This window comes from Larimichthys crocea, chromosome VI (genome assembly GCF_000972845.2).
Source record: "Larimichthys crocea isolate SSNF chromosome VI, L_crocea_2.0, whole genome shotgun sequence".
NCBI lineage: Eukaryota > Metazoa > Chordata > Actinopteri > Sciaenidae > Larimichthys > Larimichthys crocea.
The window spans coordinates 15,825,474-15,844,314 of record NC_040016.1 but is presented as its reverse complement, the minus strand read 5'-3'; the positions used below and the strand labels follow the sequence as shown (position 1 = coordinate 15,844,314).

Below are 18,841 nucleotides of genomic sequence, written 5' to 3'. Positions count from 1 at the left end.
AATGTTAACATGCTTTTATTTATTACTCAACCTAGAGACACAGTTCATCATACAAGAGGAGGCTTGAATATACTGAAAGTGAACTCTTTAATAGCTTTGCTTAAGCTCTTAAATAGCAAGGTTGTTGTGTAGTCCATCTATAATAATAATTAAAAAAAGATCTATGACACTGCATCACACGTGGTTTCTGCCTTTCATGTGTTATGTAGGAACCTTGGCCCTCAACCAGCTTTACTGATGAAAACCCTCCAAGGGAACATTAATGAGCAATTTTCTGATAATACAAACCCATTACCCTTGTGGCCAACATAATGCCAGCAGTTCATTCAGTGAATATAGACTTTGTTGTATTTTCTCTTGGGTAGTAATACGCTGTTTTCTCTGGCTACATTTTAACTCCAAACTGATGACGATAATACCTTAAAAACAGCTAACAAAAAAAAAAAACAACAACACACATTTCAAATAAGATGCTGAAGAGGTAATTTTTCAATGTAAAATCCTGTTTATTTTTAGCATAAACATTGTATGATTGCTTTGCCACCTCTGCATGAACTGAGTCTTTCAACTATTATTCAGCGTTTCTTTCAAGCGCCTGATGTTGTCACGTTTGTGTGATCTACTTAACCTGCAAGAGCCATAGTGAAACACGACAGATACACACCTTAAGCAAATAGTCACAGTATCCACATTAGTTTAGTTTCCTCACTGTCTAGTAGCCAGGCCAAAAAGTCACAGAAAACACACAGTTGGTATTATCCCAGCACCCCAGAAAAATGATGGCAGTGTCATGTGTGCAGGTGGGGTGAGTATTGTATGCACACAAATGCACCTGTGTATTAATCGAGACAGTGACATCTTTGTTGTTTAACCAAGTCCTGAAACTTGGGCACAAAGATGAATGGAGACAATGACTTAAGTGTTTCTTTGATTGATTCAGATCACTGATTTACCTGGTAGCTTAATCGAACAATTCCAAACTTGTTGTTTTTTTTGTTTTTTCCCCCCATTTTGTGGGGATCATTTTAAAAACATGCATGCTTAGTACGGTGAAAATCTGGATTATCTCTCTTTGCAATGGACACTGCTTTTCTTGCATAAGTTATCCCTTTGGAATAAGCTTCCTTTGGGTACTTCACAGTCCACTCATCCTTAAAATGTTTTTCACCGTCAACATTTCTTTTCCTCGCATCAGCTAGTTTGGAACATTGCATTCACTTTTTCAACCTGACCTCCAACAATGAGCTTGCTAACTGTGGCTGGTAATGGTTGAAAGATGATGGGTGAAGTGACCCGATACTGACGTGTCACTCAGGTTGCATTGAAATTTAATTTTTCTAGCTTCCACCCTTCACAATATAACTGGTGTGGCTAACCTATCTGAAATATTTAACAAAATATGGAGAAAAAAAAAAAAGAAGGAAAATACACATTCTACTTTTATTTATAAGGGCAAAAGTAGCTCATAGTGCTTAATAGTTGTTTTTCTATTTATATTCTGTTCTTCATAAATATTGACATATTGGGTTTGCCTTGCTGTACCTGTGTGGTTGACGGAGCCATTGTTGCTCCAAACTCTGTTACGAGTCATACATTTGTGTTCATGTCACTGTACTTTGTAAGTTAATGTCAATACTACTGTCTTGGACAAAGTGAAACTACTTCACAAAAACAAATCTGGCTGCTCTGTCATCTTTGTTGTAGTTCTAATCTGTGAAAAAAAATGTGGATGGCACCTTTAAACCAAATGTTTTGCTTTTTACAGTCCCTGTTATTTCTCGCCACAGACCACTGCTCGGCATGTCAGCTCCTCCTTGTTTCAACAATGCTTTTTTTCCACCCACAGATAGTAGTCAAACCACATTTTGTACAGTTTATGTGTGTGTGTGTGTGCGTGGTGGGAGTGACGGTGGGTGCAACCTGGTAGTTTTTATTGCAGGGCCAGACTAGCTGAAACTCTGACAATAACATATTTTAAGGCCACCTGACATGATAGATGAGACAGTCCACCCTGTAGGATATTACCATTTTTCTGCAGTGCCTTCTTTCGTTCAACCCTCTCAGCCTGGTTCTTGAATCCTATAAATACTGAGAGTGGCACCCTTTTAAAGTTTGCTCAATTTTAACACTTGTCTTGACAGCACATTTTTGTTGTTCTTTTTTTTCCCCCTTTTTCAGAAAGCACAGTTTGCATTGGGCCCGGTTTAGTGACAGGGACACATTCATCATGTAATAAAGTGATGCAAACTGTTACAAAATTCCGAAATGAAACTCAGCTACTGTGAGTCCCGTACAGTAGTGAAGAGAAATTGTAGCTGTTTCAGGGTAGTTTATTTGACTTCACTGCCAATGATCTCCTGTTAGAGACACAAATGATTAACTCTTGCTGATACCAGTTCAATGTGTAAGTGTGTGACTGTGTGGGTAAACATTTTGCAGTGAACATTTCTAGGGAACAATAACTCTAAAAGTGATTTATAAATATTGATTATTCCTTTGTACCATGTTTATGTGCATGGTGTCCACATTAGCTTTACTACATATGCATGTTTTGTAGCAGCATTACAAGTTATGTGTTAATCATTCCCACTAAGCTTAATGCTTTCCGCCTAATGCCCACATAAAATATATTAACAACATACAGCACTGATCACCCTGATGGTATTTTTTTTTAATGGTGTGTGAGTGTAAAATTAAGACAAGAATGTGCTTATATAGACAGGTACATTTTATTCGATTTGAGCAAGCTGCAAGCATATCTATCAAATCATTTATCTGTATTTTCTTTTACAGTGTTTTACTGCCACCTATTGTTTAGCAATAGTACAACATAGGACAACTGTTACAGTCTCTTGTCTCTTGAACATGTGAAAGATTTAAATTATTCAGTTGTTTGACGCTGAAAACTCATGAATCACGTCCTTGATACATAATTTATGTATGCAAAAGCATTTTTTTAAACCACTTCCCATATGTATAAACAAGCAAAAAAGAAAAAAATCAATACAGTGGGATGTTGATTAAAACACTCATAAAAATGACTAAAGTGTGTAAGTGTAATAAAAGGGTTCAAATGTCAATTTAATGCAAAAGAAATATATATATGGTCACACATCCATATCTCAAGTGAGTAAAGTAACTTTTGTAGAGATCCCTCCCAGTCCAGGATGAATTGTGGGGTCATTTCAGTAAAACCATAACCTGATACTGCTCTGAAAGTGAGGCAGTAACAACAAACTTCTCTCCAGATGGCTTTCAAATATGTTGACCAAAGTTTAGAAGGTTGTTGGCTTCAGACCAAGCAGGGTGCTGTGACCCATCCATCTCAGTGGCGACTTGGTTGCCACTTGCCAGTGTGTGATTGGCTCCACCAATAGTAGCATCACAATTAGGGCAGGTTCGACTCTCATTAGCACCTCCACACTCTGTTATAAGATACACATGACCATTAGGACATTTGTACCAGTGTCCAGGTGGCATTTTCATTGCCGAGACGATCATCTTTCTCTCTTCATCACTGATCCCCAAGCCTGTGAGTGGAAGCTTTTTGTCTAGTTCCTCCATGGCTTCTTTCACGATGTGTTCATCTTGTTCAGTGAATTGGCCAGACTTTTCCAAAACCTTTCTCATTGTTTGTGCCTCAGACCCAATTTTGGCACTTTGTCCTCTCTTGTTTGCCTTATCACAACGGGCGTTGAGTTCAGTCAGGAGAGTGAGTCTCTGTAGCTCTCTCTGTAAATCAAAGACTTGCTGCTCTGTGAATTTTTGGTGGCTGTTGTTGAGCCAGTGCAAAAACTCTTCAATATACTTTTCTAATTTGGAGGTTTGCCTGAGTAACATGTTTTCCTTTTGGAACTGTTTTAGCTTTGCAACCCTTATGAGGAAATCCATCTTGTTTTCCACAACCCATAGATCATTTGCTGTGAGATAAGATTTTCCCAGTCGGTCCTTGATATCCATGTATTCTTTTTGCTGACTCATTTTATTGGTGAGAAGGTTCTCCTTCCACTGATTCTGAAGGGACTTCCTGTGTTTTTCGATATCTGTCTGTTGACCATTTATCTTCACCTTTACCATCTCTATTTCAGCCAACCTGCTGTTGATGTGAGATCCATAACGCAGATTTTTGCGGATAGGAGTTCGACACTTCGGACACTCCTTCAGTTTTATGGCCACCTGCTCTCCTTCATTTGCCTGTTGGTTGTCATCCATCCATGTGTCCATGCCTGCGTGTTCAAGGATGTGTCCACAGTCCTGTAGCTGAATGAAGTAAGCCTCAGGTTCATCCTCAGTGCCGAAGAAAATGTCTGTGACCTCATCGTGATTACAGATGCGACATTTGTCTGGACATTTGTCTCCGCAGAGACCTATGCATGGGTGGCCGCAATCCAGGGTCTTGGCACAGGGCTCAGTGCATGGTGGACGATCACATGGCTCGGAGCAAAGTTTACTGCAGCTTTGGTGAGGGCACTGCCAGGCACAGGGCTCAATGCATGGAGCACAGGGCTGTCCACATGGCTTTGTACACTTGCTGTGAACACAGTGGTTCTCACATGGTCTCCTACAGGGAGGGCAATCACGAGTGCAAGGCTCCCTGCACTTGTGGGAGCAAATCAAGAGACGCTCACACTGGTGAAAACATGGGAAATGGAACCGTCCTCGATAACACTTGCTACAGGTACCGCGACATGCATGGCCACATTTTAGCTGATGATTACAAGGGGTCTTACATTCAGGATCCTCTGTCTGTAGTCTGTAAAAGCAAGCATCTTGCTGGATGTGGCCACACTTCAGTTTTAAGTTGACCTTCACCTTGCAATTAATGGTGCATGGTTCCCCACACAATGAATCACATGGATGTCCACAGTAAAGCATCTTCTGGCAAGGCTCCTGACATATAAATGTCTCTGGGTCCTGGTGGCAAGGAACCATCTGTTTGTGTTGACACTTGGGTATGATCTTCTCAACCATCACTGGACATTTCTCTGGGCATGGTCTGTGGCATACAAATGTGCACCTGTGTCCTTCATTGCATAAAATCTTCTGGCACTTCTTGGCACACTTGTACTTCTTGTGCTCAGGGTCATAGGGGTGGCAGACACTTGAGCAAACATGTCCACAATCCAAACGGAAGTCACAAGGCTGGGTGCAGCCCCCCTCGGGGGCTTGTTGAAAATCGTCAGCATGTGAAGCGCTTATCTGTCGACCTGGATGATTCTGACAGCAGAGGGTCAGAGCATTTCCAACCTGGTTCTTCTCTCTCAAGGTGTAGAAGATGTTGCTCCACAGTTTGACTTGTCCCAGCATTTTACTGTCGCCAATACAGTAAAGCCCTTTCTTGGCACGAGACAAGGCTACACAGACACGGTTGGGAATGTTCAAAAAGCCAACTTTACCCTGTCGGTTGCTGCGGACCAGAGACAACAAGACAATGTCGTTCTCTTCTCCCTGGTACTTGTCTACAACGTGCACTTTGACCCCTGTGAATTGGTTGGCAGGCATGAGTTTGCGCAGACAGTGGAGCTGGCCTGTGTAGGTTGTGAGGATGGTAATTTGCTCTGGTTTGTAGTCCTGAAAGAGAAGATAGCGGCAAAGGGCAACTACAAACTTTGCCTCATGTTGGTTCTGATGGCTTCTTCCGTCTTTGATCTCTTCTTCTGGGTAGTTGTGCTCCACAAAGAATAAGTTGGTATTGAGGCCCTGTAAGAGAGCATTCAGTATTATATATTCTATGACATTGTTTGATGTTTCCGATATTCTTTTGAATTCAGTATTTTTAATCTTGCACACATTGTCAAGCTTTGGTGCAAAATACGTTTAAAAGTCTAAGATACAATGCAGATCGTTTTAATCCATGCTGGCATGTAAACAGCTATTCACAGCTAAGAGAAACAAGCAGAATGGAGACACAGCAGGAGAGCAGAAACAATACGCACCTTGATGTTGTCATAGTCCAGCACAGAAGGATGATTTTCCAGCTCTGAGTAAATGTGCGGGGTAAGAAGACGGGCAATGTCTGGCCTCATACGATGCTGAAGAACAAAACACAAACGCAGAGAAACACAGGCAGTCACATATAGATACAGAGGTATATGTGCACTTTCAAGCATACACACAAACATACTCATTAAAGGGTGATGCTTCTAACTGCATCATCTAAACACATTGTTGATTAATAGATCTTGCAGTAAGATGAACAAATAATTAGAAGTAAGTAAGTTAGAGAAATACAAACCTGGTAGTTGAGTCTGACAAACGGAAGTCCCAATTTAACCAGCCTCTCGAACATGGACATCTCCAGGTGGAAGTTCTTAGCAAGTTCGTACACAGTGGCGCTGGGGCGCAGCTAGATGAAAAATCACATGTTCATTATATGCTCCCAATACTTCAGTTTTTATGAATTATTGTTAAGAAAAAGTAAAAATGAATAGCTTTTTTGTACAAACTGAGAACTTGTTTTTAAGGCTAGAAATATGCCTTTATAATTAATATAGCTTTTTAGGGCACGTTTTGTCATCTTTATAAACCCTTTGTAACGTTCATGAATGAACACGTGATGTGCATATGGAGCATGGAGCATGATGCGACTTGCTTATTTTGGCCTTTTTTTCCCCCCCAGGGGTGAGTATGGCAGGTTCACTGTTTTATATTAACATATTTGAGTGAATTAAAGATCATGGATCATAAATGAAGAATAGAGGAATGACTTTCATGGTTGATCAGGCCATGTAGTTTTCTAAATGCTAACACACGGGTAGAAGGAACCATTTATACAGGAGCAAGAGCATTCTACTATGGGTTTCTGTTTTAGAGTGACTGGATGGGAATATAGAATGTATGCAAATGCACTCCAACTTTCTTTTGCTGTCCTGTTAAGTTTCTTGCTGTTTTGCCTGAATGTGTGAGTTTGTGTGTGTGCAAATCTTCTCTCAGCTAGAGGACAGGGTGTGATTGTGCATGTATGTGGGAGGGGTGTGAGGGAGGCAAGACAAATTCTCGTTTAAATGTGAAGCATTGTGTTCTGCTTGATTCAACACAAAACCTGTGATTAATGAACAGCACAACAATGCCAAAGCTTATTTTACTCGGGAAGTGTGATCCATCCACCTCCATTACATGCACAGATTCAGGTTTAGGTTCCACAAAAACAAAGCTCTTAACACTAGCGCATAGAGTTAAGATAAATACTATACTAAACCCATAAAATAAAACAGATTAACCCTTATTTGTTCCATCAGAATACCACATCTTTTTTGCTTTTCTACATATTGTTTTACCGCACCTGTACTAATTTAATTGGTAGTTTAAATTGATAAGCAGAGATGCTAATATTGATTTATTTATTTTGTAGCCAACATATGTCTAGAATGTTGACCTACTTGTAAAAACAGTGAAGGGAGCTTCAGGTGCAGCGGTAAATTACTTTTATATTAATCTCATGTACTTGATGTATAAAAAATGGTCATTGATTTACAAGACCAGGTTAAAATAAAAATCAATTTTCAAGTTAAACTCCATTTCAAATTCAATTCTGATACTTGCTAACCTTTTAGTGCAACTGTAAGGAAGTCACGTTTGTTTGTATAGTCAAATGCATGCATAAATTCATGCATCAACAGTACAACGAGCAAATATTAGGAAAACAACAGACAGAAGTTACACAGTGAGAAGAACCACGACAGAATATTGAGATGTGTGATAGCACTGTGTGTAGTTGTGTTCAGATTCTGCAGATTGCTAGACAGGCTGCCTGGCCATATGTCCTTGGCAGGCCCTGACAAGTTGTTGTAATAGTCTATGGATGTCCAGCCTATCACTCCTCACTCTTCTCTTCTCCATCTCTTGTAATGGCTGGCATGGGAGGTTTTTTTTTGCCATTTCCCTCAAGGCAAGACACGCAAACATTCTGACAACCACACAAACACACAAAATCCCTTATGACAGGGTTATCCTTTAAATTTTCACCTAGGCGTGTAAATAGAGTCATTGCAGTCGGAGAACGAAGGCTTATTAAAATACAACAGTGGACAAATTGTCAGTTTAATGAGGTGCCACCACGAGTTTTAGGAATCATTGCTTTATTTGTCTGAGTGGTTTCTTACCTGCTGGTGGTCTCCGATAAGGATGAGGTGTTGGCATGCTTGGCTCAGTGTGGTGATCGTGTGGGCCTCAAGAACCTCAGCAGCCTCTTCTACAATCACCAGACATGGACGCACGTCCTGCAGAACCTTACGGAACTTGGCTGCGCCTGTTGTTGTCATGCCAATAACCTGAAGGACAGTACATGTGCTTATTTAACTTCCTCTGCTAGTTTTGTGATCTGTTTTTCAATGATTTTTATAATTCATTCTGTTACTACAAACTGTTTTATTGCTGCCTCCCCTTGCCAGTATAGTATTGCTAATTTTACAGCCAATTTAATGGTGTTATGACTTTTTGGGTTCCTATGCCAATAGACCACAGTGTCGGCTCCCATTTGTGAACCTCGTATATCTGAGCCCTACAGCTTTCCCCAGTTAACTCCCTTATTATGCAAGAGTGCAAGAGTGCAAGTATGCAAAAGTACAAAATGTATTATTTCACGTGCACAATTGTCTTAAATTTCACAATCAGTTCGTTAATCAGTTCTTCACTAAAGTTAGATGAGAACACCCTCATGTCTATACGCATGAGGTCTGTAGATGATAGCATCAGGAAGTTCTTACTTTAATATTTGTAATTAATATGAAGTTGTGACTACACAAGGAGCTGCTACAGGAAGAAATGCTATACATATTTATCACTGCAATTATACTGTACCGTTGCTTCCTTGAGGAGAAAGAGGCTCTCGTGACGTTTTACATCAGCCAACCTGTCCGCTGCATTCTGATAGGCCTGTTCAAACTCCAGGACTTTGGCACGAAGTTCTGTCCTGTAGCGAGCAACCCACAACCTGCAGATCGAGTAAATTAATAATGGTAAAACACTGTGACAACCGATTCAGTTAGGAAATGTCCTTATTTGCTAGTTTAAATAATAAGCACAATTATGTAAACATGAGCTCGTACAGTCTTGTTTTCACAGTAAAAGAGGTTACATTTTGGCTCTCTGAGGTGAGAAAATCCTTTGGGATAGGTTTTCCTAGTGATTAGTTGACTTAATTATACACACTGGGAATAGACTACTTCTACCAGATTGAGGTTGCTTGGGGGATGAGATGCAGCACAGGAGAATATGGATGAAAAGTGAAGAAGGAGGGAAGGACGGCAAAAATGTATTAAAGTTACCAGGAGAGGTAATGGAAAGTAAGAACGCAAACATACCGATAGAGTTTCCATCTGTCTGGCAGGCTAAGGGTCCAAATATCCAAGACATTATCTTCCTCTGTTTCAGTCATAGTTGAACTCTTCGCCAGCTCTTTCCTGATTTTGTTCTTCATCTTTTTCTTCTGGGCCCGTTGCATCTGTACAGATCAGAACAAGATCAACGATGAACTCCAGACCCTCATTCATCACCAAGTCTTTGGATTCCTAGTTAATCCCATAACATGTCTTTAATTGAAATGAAATGGTGCAATCTCTTGCACGCCTGCACGTCTGCTTCAAAGTAAACATTAAAGGGTAAAGCTGTAGTTTAATAGAAAGTAAAGATGAGACTAAAACAGTGTATATAGCTATGCTTGGAGGAAACTATGACTGGAAGATAGCAGGAGGGGAAATAAATTATAGTGCATAAGAAGTAACCATAGAAGTTTTTGTTGTTATTGTTGTTGTTTTCTGTGAGTCTGGGTCATTTGAATCCACTGCAAGTGATTCAAACTCACCGCATTGTTCTTCTTCTGCAGACTACTAAGCTACAAACATTTCAAAGCCAGATTTTAAGGATACAGGTGGTGCGTATTTGATAGTCAATGGATATTTTTACTGGTAAAGTATTCTGTAAAATGAGGCACTTAATGAACTCCTTTGCAGATGCTGCACAGCTCTATGATAGGTATCCTGTGGAGTATGGAAACACCAGGAGAGCCACAGAGCAATGTTTTTATGAATGGCGCCCCCCCGCAGAAGCATGCACATGTGAAAGCAGGTGACACGAGGCTTTCAGGCTTTTAGGCTTTTCCACTGGAGAGATTGACGGTTTGTGGCAGTAACCAAGGAATGAAGCAAAGCACCAACAAAGGCAGATAAGATAAAGACTGCTAAGCAAGAAAACATGGATGCAAAAAACTAAATTGTTACAAATTCATCCAAAAATCAGTTTTGTGGAAGTAATCAACATATTTGTTAGACCTCAGGCATACACACAATGCATACGTGTCAATATTAAACTCATTATACCCTCCACTTGAAAAAAAAACAGTGAATTTCCCTGGTGCGGGATTATTAAAGTCCATCTTATTTTATAAAAAATATATATAATTATACCTGAAATTCCTCCTCGCTCTGTTTAGCCCATGTTTCAGCTTTATCCAAGTTCATAGCCAGCATCAGGTATTCTACTTCTCTGACAGCCTCCTCCATGTCTCCCTTCTTTCTGCCATCTCTACCACCTCTGGGATCAGTGTTGTCTTCAATAATCCGCTCTGCCTGGATCAGATCTGCTTCCTCTGCGATTTCAATGAGGTCGTCTTCTTCCAGCTCCATCGCCTCCTCTGCTGCTTCTACAAGTTGCAGTAAGGAAGTTCATTCACCAGTAAAATAATGCATAGAGTGTAGTAGCAGACACTAAAATACAGAAAGATAGCATGGGAAGTGAGTGAGAGGCCAGACCATATCAGTTAGGTTCATGGTTTATATAATCTTTAATGGTCTATCTGAACTGGCTGCAGGATTATTTATTATTTTGCTCAAAATTCCGACTGGAGCTGTTTAGAGATTAGACTTTGATGGTCATTTCGCCACTTTTAGAGCTCTTAAGTGTTCAATTTAGCTGGTTTGGAGCCTGCTGAAATGGAGCTGCAAGGACTACCTGGCTTAGTGGAAGTTGTTAATACAAACTCCTATGGACTGGCAGTGAAAATATGATGGCAAAATCCAGTTTCATTTTAAAAGATATTTGTCTGCAGGACAAGTCATGCTTTATGTATTTTCCCCCAACTATTGCAATGGAATACAAAAAAATACTGAGTGTGTTCCAGAAAACAGGCAACAGGCAAGAAACAGAAAAAAGCTCCATTCCCATAAACACTAAGCCGTCAAGCACTGATCACATCAATTTACTATGAAGAAGATGGACAATTGGAGAGAGAACTGCTACTAAGATTTTCTTTTCTTTTTTCCCCCCCAAGACATATTTTAATCACAAATCCATTTTGTTAATTGAGGTTATATCAAATAAACAGTTCAGTTAAATTATTATAAATTATGAAATCCATTTGTAATGCTTTCTAAGCCATTTATGTCAATCCATAATAGAGTCTAATTAAAAACAGTGCAGGTCTCACATGTCTGTTGGTTGACAATGCCTTTGACTTCATTACTTCTTTGACAATGCAATGCTTTTACCTAGTCGGTCGAAAATATTCCCCCTGCATCCCAACAATAAAAGTGTGTTTCACCTTCCATTATCCTGTTTTCATTGTTGTGATATGAACACAGGGAAAGTTACGATGCAAGTGATTTGCTATTCGAGAATAGTGCCAAGATTTTCTAATACGGTTATGATTTTGAGGGAATGTTTACACACTTTCAGTGAAAAGAAAACAGTTATCAGACCTTTTATGCTGTTTCAGTGATGCAGACTTAAAGAGTCAAAGTCTTACCTTCATTTCCATTTGCATTCTCTGTCTCCCTCTGCAGGAAGGTGGTGGAACCCAAACCCAACCACTCCATTATCAGGCTGGTCTTCTTCCTTTCACCCCAAACCTCAAATTCATCCTGTGTCTATAAATTGTTTCATAAACACAAACTGATGAGTGTTCACTGTCTTCTACTGTCATATACATGAAATATTCATTATTTATTGAGTGTAACGCACAGGTAGTTCTTGCAGACTGTCCCAGTGTCTGTATGAAATGTACTTCTGTAAGAAACATTCGCGCAGAATGCCTTTCAGAGAACACTCCAGCCGCGTACTGTGATTCTGGATCTCCCTCTCCTCCTGACACAGCTGCTTGTAGATCTGTTTAACAGGTCACGAATACTGTGATCAGGATTACTGTGAAATCATACAGTGTGTGTGATATACTGCAACTAGTAAAGCTGAGTAAAGTGACAAGCATTGAAATGTGTGACAAAAAGATGAGACAAAAACACAAGATCAATATGATAAATTATTCAGGATTATTCAAATTAGTATATCCTTTCATATTTTCTCAACACGTTGCTATGCATGAAAGAAATAAAGTGTGGAGCAGCTTGTAACATAAAGTTCAGTTGTAGGTCAGGCAGCATGAGCTCACCTCATTATATGCAACACGCAGGTGTGACGGCAGCGAACGTTTGAAGCCAGGTGAGTGGGTCAGCTCCCTTAGATTAAAAGGTTTAAGGATCTCACTGCTGCTGCGGCCTCCTACCCTCACGATGCCCTTTTGCAGAAATTTATGAATACCTTAGAGGAGAGGCAAACAAGACAGAAAAGTAATTAAATTAAACTTGAAGTGGATCTGGATTTTTTGCATACAAATATAAACAAATACACCTTACAAAAATTGGTTTGAATTAGACATAGATATACTCTCTGTTCACAAGAGCCTGAGTTGTCAAATTTTAGACCTCAACACATATAAAGGAGATATATTACTATGAATCAGGATCACTGCTTACCCTCAAGGAACTGATCCAGGGCATGGTTAGTGTAGCAAACTACCAGCATTGGACCTTTACCAAATCTGTCTTTCCAAAGATCCTGATTGGTCAACAGAGCCTCAGCAATCTTAAGCCCAACATAGGTTTTTCCTGAGAAAATGGAAGAGCCTGAGTTTAATATATTGCAGAAGCTTTGGAAGTCTTCATATTTTGTCGTTCTACAAATGGGTGAAATGCATTTTACAGTCTTCATTCAGAAATGAATGAACTCATCTGTCCAACAATTGCTTTTCAATGTCTCACCTGTGCCAGGAGGTCCCTGTATGATGGCCAGTTCCTTTGTGAGGGCCAGCTGGAAGGCTTTCATCTGAGACTCGTCCAGCCCCAGTTCCTCCATTCTCGGCCAGGCCTCTTCCCGCAGGCTGTGAAAGGGCTGTACACTGTCCTTATAGTCAGGATCAGCGACAGATGACAGGTCATATGTATCTCTTCTTTGCAGGTAAGCTGGGGGATGCACATCTGTGTTGCACTCCACGATGTACCTGAAAGAATTAGGATTAGGTAGGATTATATTTTAAAATTATTAATATCTTTTAGTGTGTACTATCTGTGTAAGAGGATGTATAGACTTCTCATTAATATGTCCTTATTAAAATCTTATTTTTCCAATTTCTTACTTACAGTACAATCCACTGCAATAAACATGTAAAAGCTAAACTTGCTTTTATCATAAAAACTGAGCATACATAGTATGTAACATTGGGCCACACATAGCACTTGTTTCCTATGAATTCAAGCATATGTTATTTTACATATGCAAGCTCAAAAGCAGCATAAGTTTAGTTATGATAGAAGAAAAACAGTAGGAGAGTTGAAGAATTGAAAATCGAATTCAATTCATCCAAATGCCCCCAGCTGAAATAGGGTGTGTTTGAGGATTTACCAAGAAAAGCTAGAGATGATTGTCAGGGGATAAAGCCCACTAGACTGCACTGTTTGTACTGCTACACTGACCCAAATTAGAGTCTAACGCTGAGAAAAACACTGAGAAAAATGGTATCTTAAAGGGAGAGTTGTTTTCAGTTCTATGTGACTGATAACTCCTAAAAAAAATTTAAAAAAAAAAACTGTTGAAAGTTTTTCCAGGTACAGTCACAAGAGAAAAGTCTGAGAGACAGATGGGCAACAAAGTGTCTAATATAATACATTACTTTGTGTCATCTATGAAGGTCACTGGCAGTGCAAACAAAAAACAAACTTTTGAACTCATCCATGCATGACAGCTTTTTGGGAATAGCACGTCGATATAATTAACTTGTGCCAATTAAAAATGTGAAGGCTAAACCCCCCCACCCCCACCCCACTGCCTCCTGAGTAAATCAACATGTGAATTCCTTTTGAAAGTGCTGTGGGACTGTATAAAAACTACGTCCTTGACAGTAAAATCTGAAACTCCTCCACAGCACACAAACACAAAGACACACACTCTTACCTCTGAAAGGGAAGCTCGTCCTCCTGCTGCTCCTGTAGACCATCTAGGACATAGCGATAGGCCTCAAAGTATGCAGTGGTCTCAATCATCAGGAACAATTGATTTTTCTGTCAGAAAGAGCGTTTTAATAGTGAGGTTAAAAACACATGTATCTAATACCGGCAGCTCAGTGTAAATTCCAGTTCTAGCTTTTGTAGATTAAGCAGATGTTAGACTATAACATCACATATCAGCAACTACATGCATGCACACAATTTGCTGACCCACCTCAATTCTGGCCAACTTGAATCTGCTTTCTTCAGTAAAGGTAATCTGGACCTGTCCTTTCTGCAGGTATTTGGGATCTCGATCTGACACTGTGGCAAATAAGAAGCTCTCAAAATTGTCACAAGACAGGCAGACCAGGGAACCGTAGATCAGCCTCTTGGAGTTCTGCCAGCGCACAAACTGGAGGAAAGATGGAGGAAATATTATTAATATATGTCTTTCCAATACTGATTGTAACAAACATCCAAATACTTAGAGGCTAACCTTAAGTGGCTGAATGTCAAACTGGACTAGGTAGGCAAGTCCAGTGTGAGTGCATTTGGGCGCCACCAGTTGTGTGTCAAAATATATTCTGATATCATCGAAGCGCTTCTTCTTCAGTGGATTATCAGTCCTTCCCATGTCCATTTGGTTCCAAAGCAATTGCTGGACGCCTTCACGTAGTGGCCGCACAAAGTCCTCTCTTAGCAGTCGGAAGTGCGTGTCAAGGTAGAGGTGGGTGTTTGTGTAGCGCTGAGTGATGAGGTTTGGTCTGAGGAAGGGCCTGTAGTCATGGTGGAACTCCTCAGGAGTTGGGTAAATGGGTATGGTCCTGAAATCTTGCTGCTCTTCTTCAGCTAGGTTAGAAATAGTGGAAATTTCAGTTACATGTCATATCTAACATCCCCAAAATATCATAGGGAATCAAAATGTTTAAAAGAAGCAGCATTTATCTATAAGATATATATCTGTAAGACGCCATCACCTGGGTTATCACCTCCAGTGGGTAGGAGGGCGTACGTGTCCCTGTTTGAGCGCAGGGTACCCTCCCTGGATCTCTCCTGGAGGTGCCTCATCAGGCCCTGAAGATTCTCCAGGCTCTCCTCCATTTGAGGGTTGATTTCCACTCCTGATGTTTTCAGGCTGTTGATGGAGGCTTGGAGCTGTGTCAGTAGCAATCTCCCTGTCTGGACTGTGCTACCAGGGAATGTGCTGAGGACCTGATAAGCATATTTTGACAGTTAAAGTATATTCAGCTACAAGGAGTTCACTTTCTTATTTAAGACAGAGGCACAATCAGGCTAAAATAGATAACATTAAAACAACTAGTATTATATATACTATAATTACCTAAAATGTTTTTTCACACCTAATTTTAAGCACCTATAATAATAATAATAATAATAATAATAATAATAATAATAATTAGATCTTTTGAGCATTAAACTTAATACCTACATGTGTTTTTCCCTCAGCTGAAATTCTATTTACTGCTTATGTGGTCATGAATATTTAATGAAATGCATATGATTTCATTTATTATTATACAACATATTTTATTGCTAGACCCGGACCACTTACTTGTTAGAAAAAATCTCAGTTGCACATGAGGACTCCTCTCTGTCATCCTAATTATTGTGTATTTTTCATATATTCCTATAAGTTATCCTTCAGCTGAAATTACTAACCGACTGGTTCTTTCATTTCTTCATCTATTTACCTCTGACAGAATAGCCAGGATGTTCTCCAGGTGTTGTGGGTACTGTGCCCTGCGATCAAGGTTGTACTCTGACTCCATGCCCACCAGATAGTAGGGCAGGACATTGCGGAAAAATCCTGAATCTTTTATGATACCAGCCAGGTGCTGTAGGGTGCTCCTCTCTGTCCGTGATCTGAAGGCTTTACTCAGCACCAGGCAGAGAAGTTCGACAAGGTCCTTCCTCATTGTTGTCCCACTCAGAATACCTTGTAGGGCAGGGTGAGTGGACAGGGTGATGGCCACTGTAGATGGTTCTTTTTCAGAGAGTTCTTCCAGTGCTTTAAAGCCCAGGCCAGGACCTCGCGGTGCTCTGGCTTCACCTGTAGACTTTGATCTCCCTCCATTCCTGTCTCCCACACCATCTCTTCTCTCACCTCCTCTTCTGTCTACACTACGTCCTCCTCTCCGTACACCCATTCTTGCCACCCCCCCTCCCTCTTCTTCACCTTCAGCTGCACCTTGCTCCCTATTTCTTCTTACCCCACCTATCTCTTGTGCTGCCCCTTCTCCTCTATTTCCACCTCTCCCCCTCCCTCCTCCTCTATGTCTGCCTCCTCCTCCCCCCTGTCTTCCTACATCTCTTTCACCCCCCCTCCATAAGTCTGCTCTTCCTCCTCCTCCTCCTCCTCCTTCTCTTCCTCCTCTGCCTCTCCCCCAAGCATCTCCTGCTCCACCCCGACCTTCTCTTCCTACACCTCTTTCACCCCCTCTTCCTGGGTCTCCTCCTCTTCCTCTGCCTCTCCCACGCATCCCTCCTCCTCCTCCTCCTCCTCGTCCTCCATCTATTTCCTCCCTTTCACGACCTTGTGCTCTTCCTCTGCCCTCCGCTCCTCTCGCCCTGTCTCCTTGTGCACCTCCTTGTCTTCTCCTTCTGCCTCCACCAGCAATTTCATTTTGGCCAGTATCAGGACCTGTAGGGAGGGGGGAAAAAACATTGATATACTGAGACCTTGAAAATTAACATCTAGTTTCCTCGATTTCTACTCCGGTTGTTACTGGTTTGCCTATCATACTGGATAATTATAATTTACCATCAGTCAGCACTCTCCCAAACAGTCTTTCCATGGTCTTGCATGTGGTAGTTGTTGAAATGTAACTGGTAACACTGATGATTTCTGAAATTCTTCTGAAAGTAAAAAAACAACACACAGGAATTTGAAAAATAATAAAAACTAAATAATGTGTCACTGGATTCCCATATGTGGTTAGACTTCCCCAATGATCCACTCTGTTCTATTAAGGTTTCTAACTATTATCAGTATGATTTGCAAGGTCACTGTGCTGAAGTCAGATAAGAGGGGGTGATCCCTCCCTTTACAACTTCTGAAGAAATGAAAGCATTTTGTCTCCTTTCCTGTCTCTTCATCTTCAAGCGACAAAATGCCAAAATGGGACACATACGCATGGGAGTAGGTAAACCACACTATCCCTTGACTTTTAATTGTAATAGTGACATGTTTAATTAAATCCATCTGTTATTGCAATGCTTTTTAAGCGTGTACTTTCCTTTTTCAATTGCAATGACGTAACCCAAATGTAGAGAGTGCCCTCTACTGGATGCATGAAGGATTTGCATGTGAGGGTAGGTTTCTTTTCAGCAGAAATCGGACGAGACGAGAGCTTTCGAACCACAACATTTATTTTGTCATGGTTTGCTGAAAATACCCCGAAGCTTTACAGATAGTCACTGTCCAGTAATTGTGGAAACCATTTGTTCCCACTTCCTCATGTTCTATACTCCGCAGTAACTCATTTCATCATAGGCTGCATTTGTCATTGTTTATTCTAACACCTTTATATTTTATTTATACTTCCTAAAAAAAAATATATATATAGCCACCTTCCATACTCTCCCGAAACGAAACAAGAAGAAGAAAAGAAAGAAAATACTTACTAGGACCGAAATCCAGTCGACATGATATACACCCACATCAAGCTTTCCAGGAAGCATCCATCTATGATCAGCCGGTGTCTGTCCCAGGCTCACTGCCGCTCACACTCACCGAGCTGCTATTTAAATGCTCTTGTCATTTTCGTTTTCGTTTCATCAGAACACACCACAGCTTGCAGCCAGTGTGCAGCTTTTCTTTGGTGTATGGTGTATGACTAAGAGAAGCACATGACTAACTATCTATGCACACAACAAATTATGGTTTTAGTATGTGTTTACCTTCAGGCTACAGTGCATCATTTAGTTACCCTACTGGTTTATTATTACATATTTATTTATTACACTTAATACTTCAGTGGAAAAACACACCAGTCACAGCATGCCCTCTTCTGCATAGGACGTCCTCTGAGTGGAATACACCTGAGTTTCCTGCTCTAGATAGGTCTTTTCTGACCTCTGCTGATTTCATGTTTCATCATGGAAGGTGAGAGTGCCACACATGGGTTGAACAAATTCATTTAATTCTCATGTTAAATAAACTATTTGAAACCATGTAAAATGCATTGTCACAAAGCTAATTTCAAAGTGTACTTTTAAAAGATATGTTGCTCTCACAGGGTAGCAGCAGCAATACAAAGTATTATATGATGTAGATCAGTGTTTCTCAATCGTGGTCCTCGGGGAACACTGCCTTGCATAGATGTTCCCTGCTCCAGCACACCTGATTCAAATGAGTGGCTCATTATCAGGCCACTGCAGAGCTTGATGACGGGCCCGAGGACCAGGATTGAGAAACACTGTGTAAGTGTAAACCTGTGTTGAATTTGTATACCGGGCTACACATGGGTAGAACAAATTCATTTAATTCTTATGTTAAATAAACAATTTTAAACCATGTAAAATCCATTGTCACAAAGCTAATTTAAAGTGTGCTTTTAAAAGATAGG

General features: G+C 40.5%; 1 protein-coding gene across 1 annotated transcript; it reads right to left on the bottom strand.

Annotated features, from left to right (window-relative positions):
• Positions 1-2,656: 2,656 nt before the first annotated feature.
• Positions 2,657-18,042, bottom strand: znfx1 (zinc finger, NFX1-type containing 1). Its single transcript, XM_010735104.3, has 19 exons — positions 17,898-18,042; positions 17,035-17,129; positions 15,965-16,914; positions 15,230-15,464; positions 14,749-15,101; positions 14,485-14,664; positions 14,218-14,324; positions 13,029-13,267; positions 12,744-12,875; positions 12,380-12,528; positions 11,956-12,099; positions 11,741-11,861; positions 10,404-10,639; positions 9,303-9,442; positions 8,800-8,932; positions 8,103-8,270; positions 6,236-6,346; positions 5,937-6,032; positions 2,657-5,700 (listed from the first exon to the last, which is right to left on the bottom strand). Exons 2-19 carry the CDS (start codon positions 17,066-17,068, stop codon positions 3,256-3,258), a joined length of 5,973 nt encoding a protein of 1,990 aa, XP_010733406.3. The 5' UTR covers positions 17,069-17,129; positions 17,898-18,042; the 3' UTR covers positions 2,657-3,255.
• Positions 18,043-18,841: the final 799 nt, after the last annotated feature.

Coding starts and splice junctions, on each gene's coding strand:
- znfx1 (XM_010735104.3), bottom strand. CDS start 17,068: ATGGAAAGACTGTTTGGGAGAGTGCTGACTGATG. Junction 14,665..14,748: donor TTGACATTCAGCCACTTAAG/GTTAGCCTCTAA, acceptor TCTTTCCTCCAG/TTTGTGCGCTGGCAGAACTC. Junction 8,933..9,302: donor GACAGATGGAAACTCTATCG/GTATGTTTGCGT, acceptor CTCGATCTGCAG/GTTGTGGGTTGCTCGCTACA.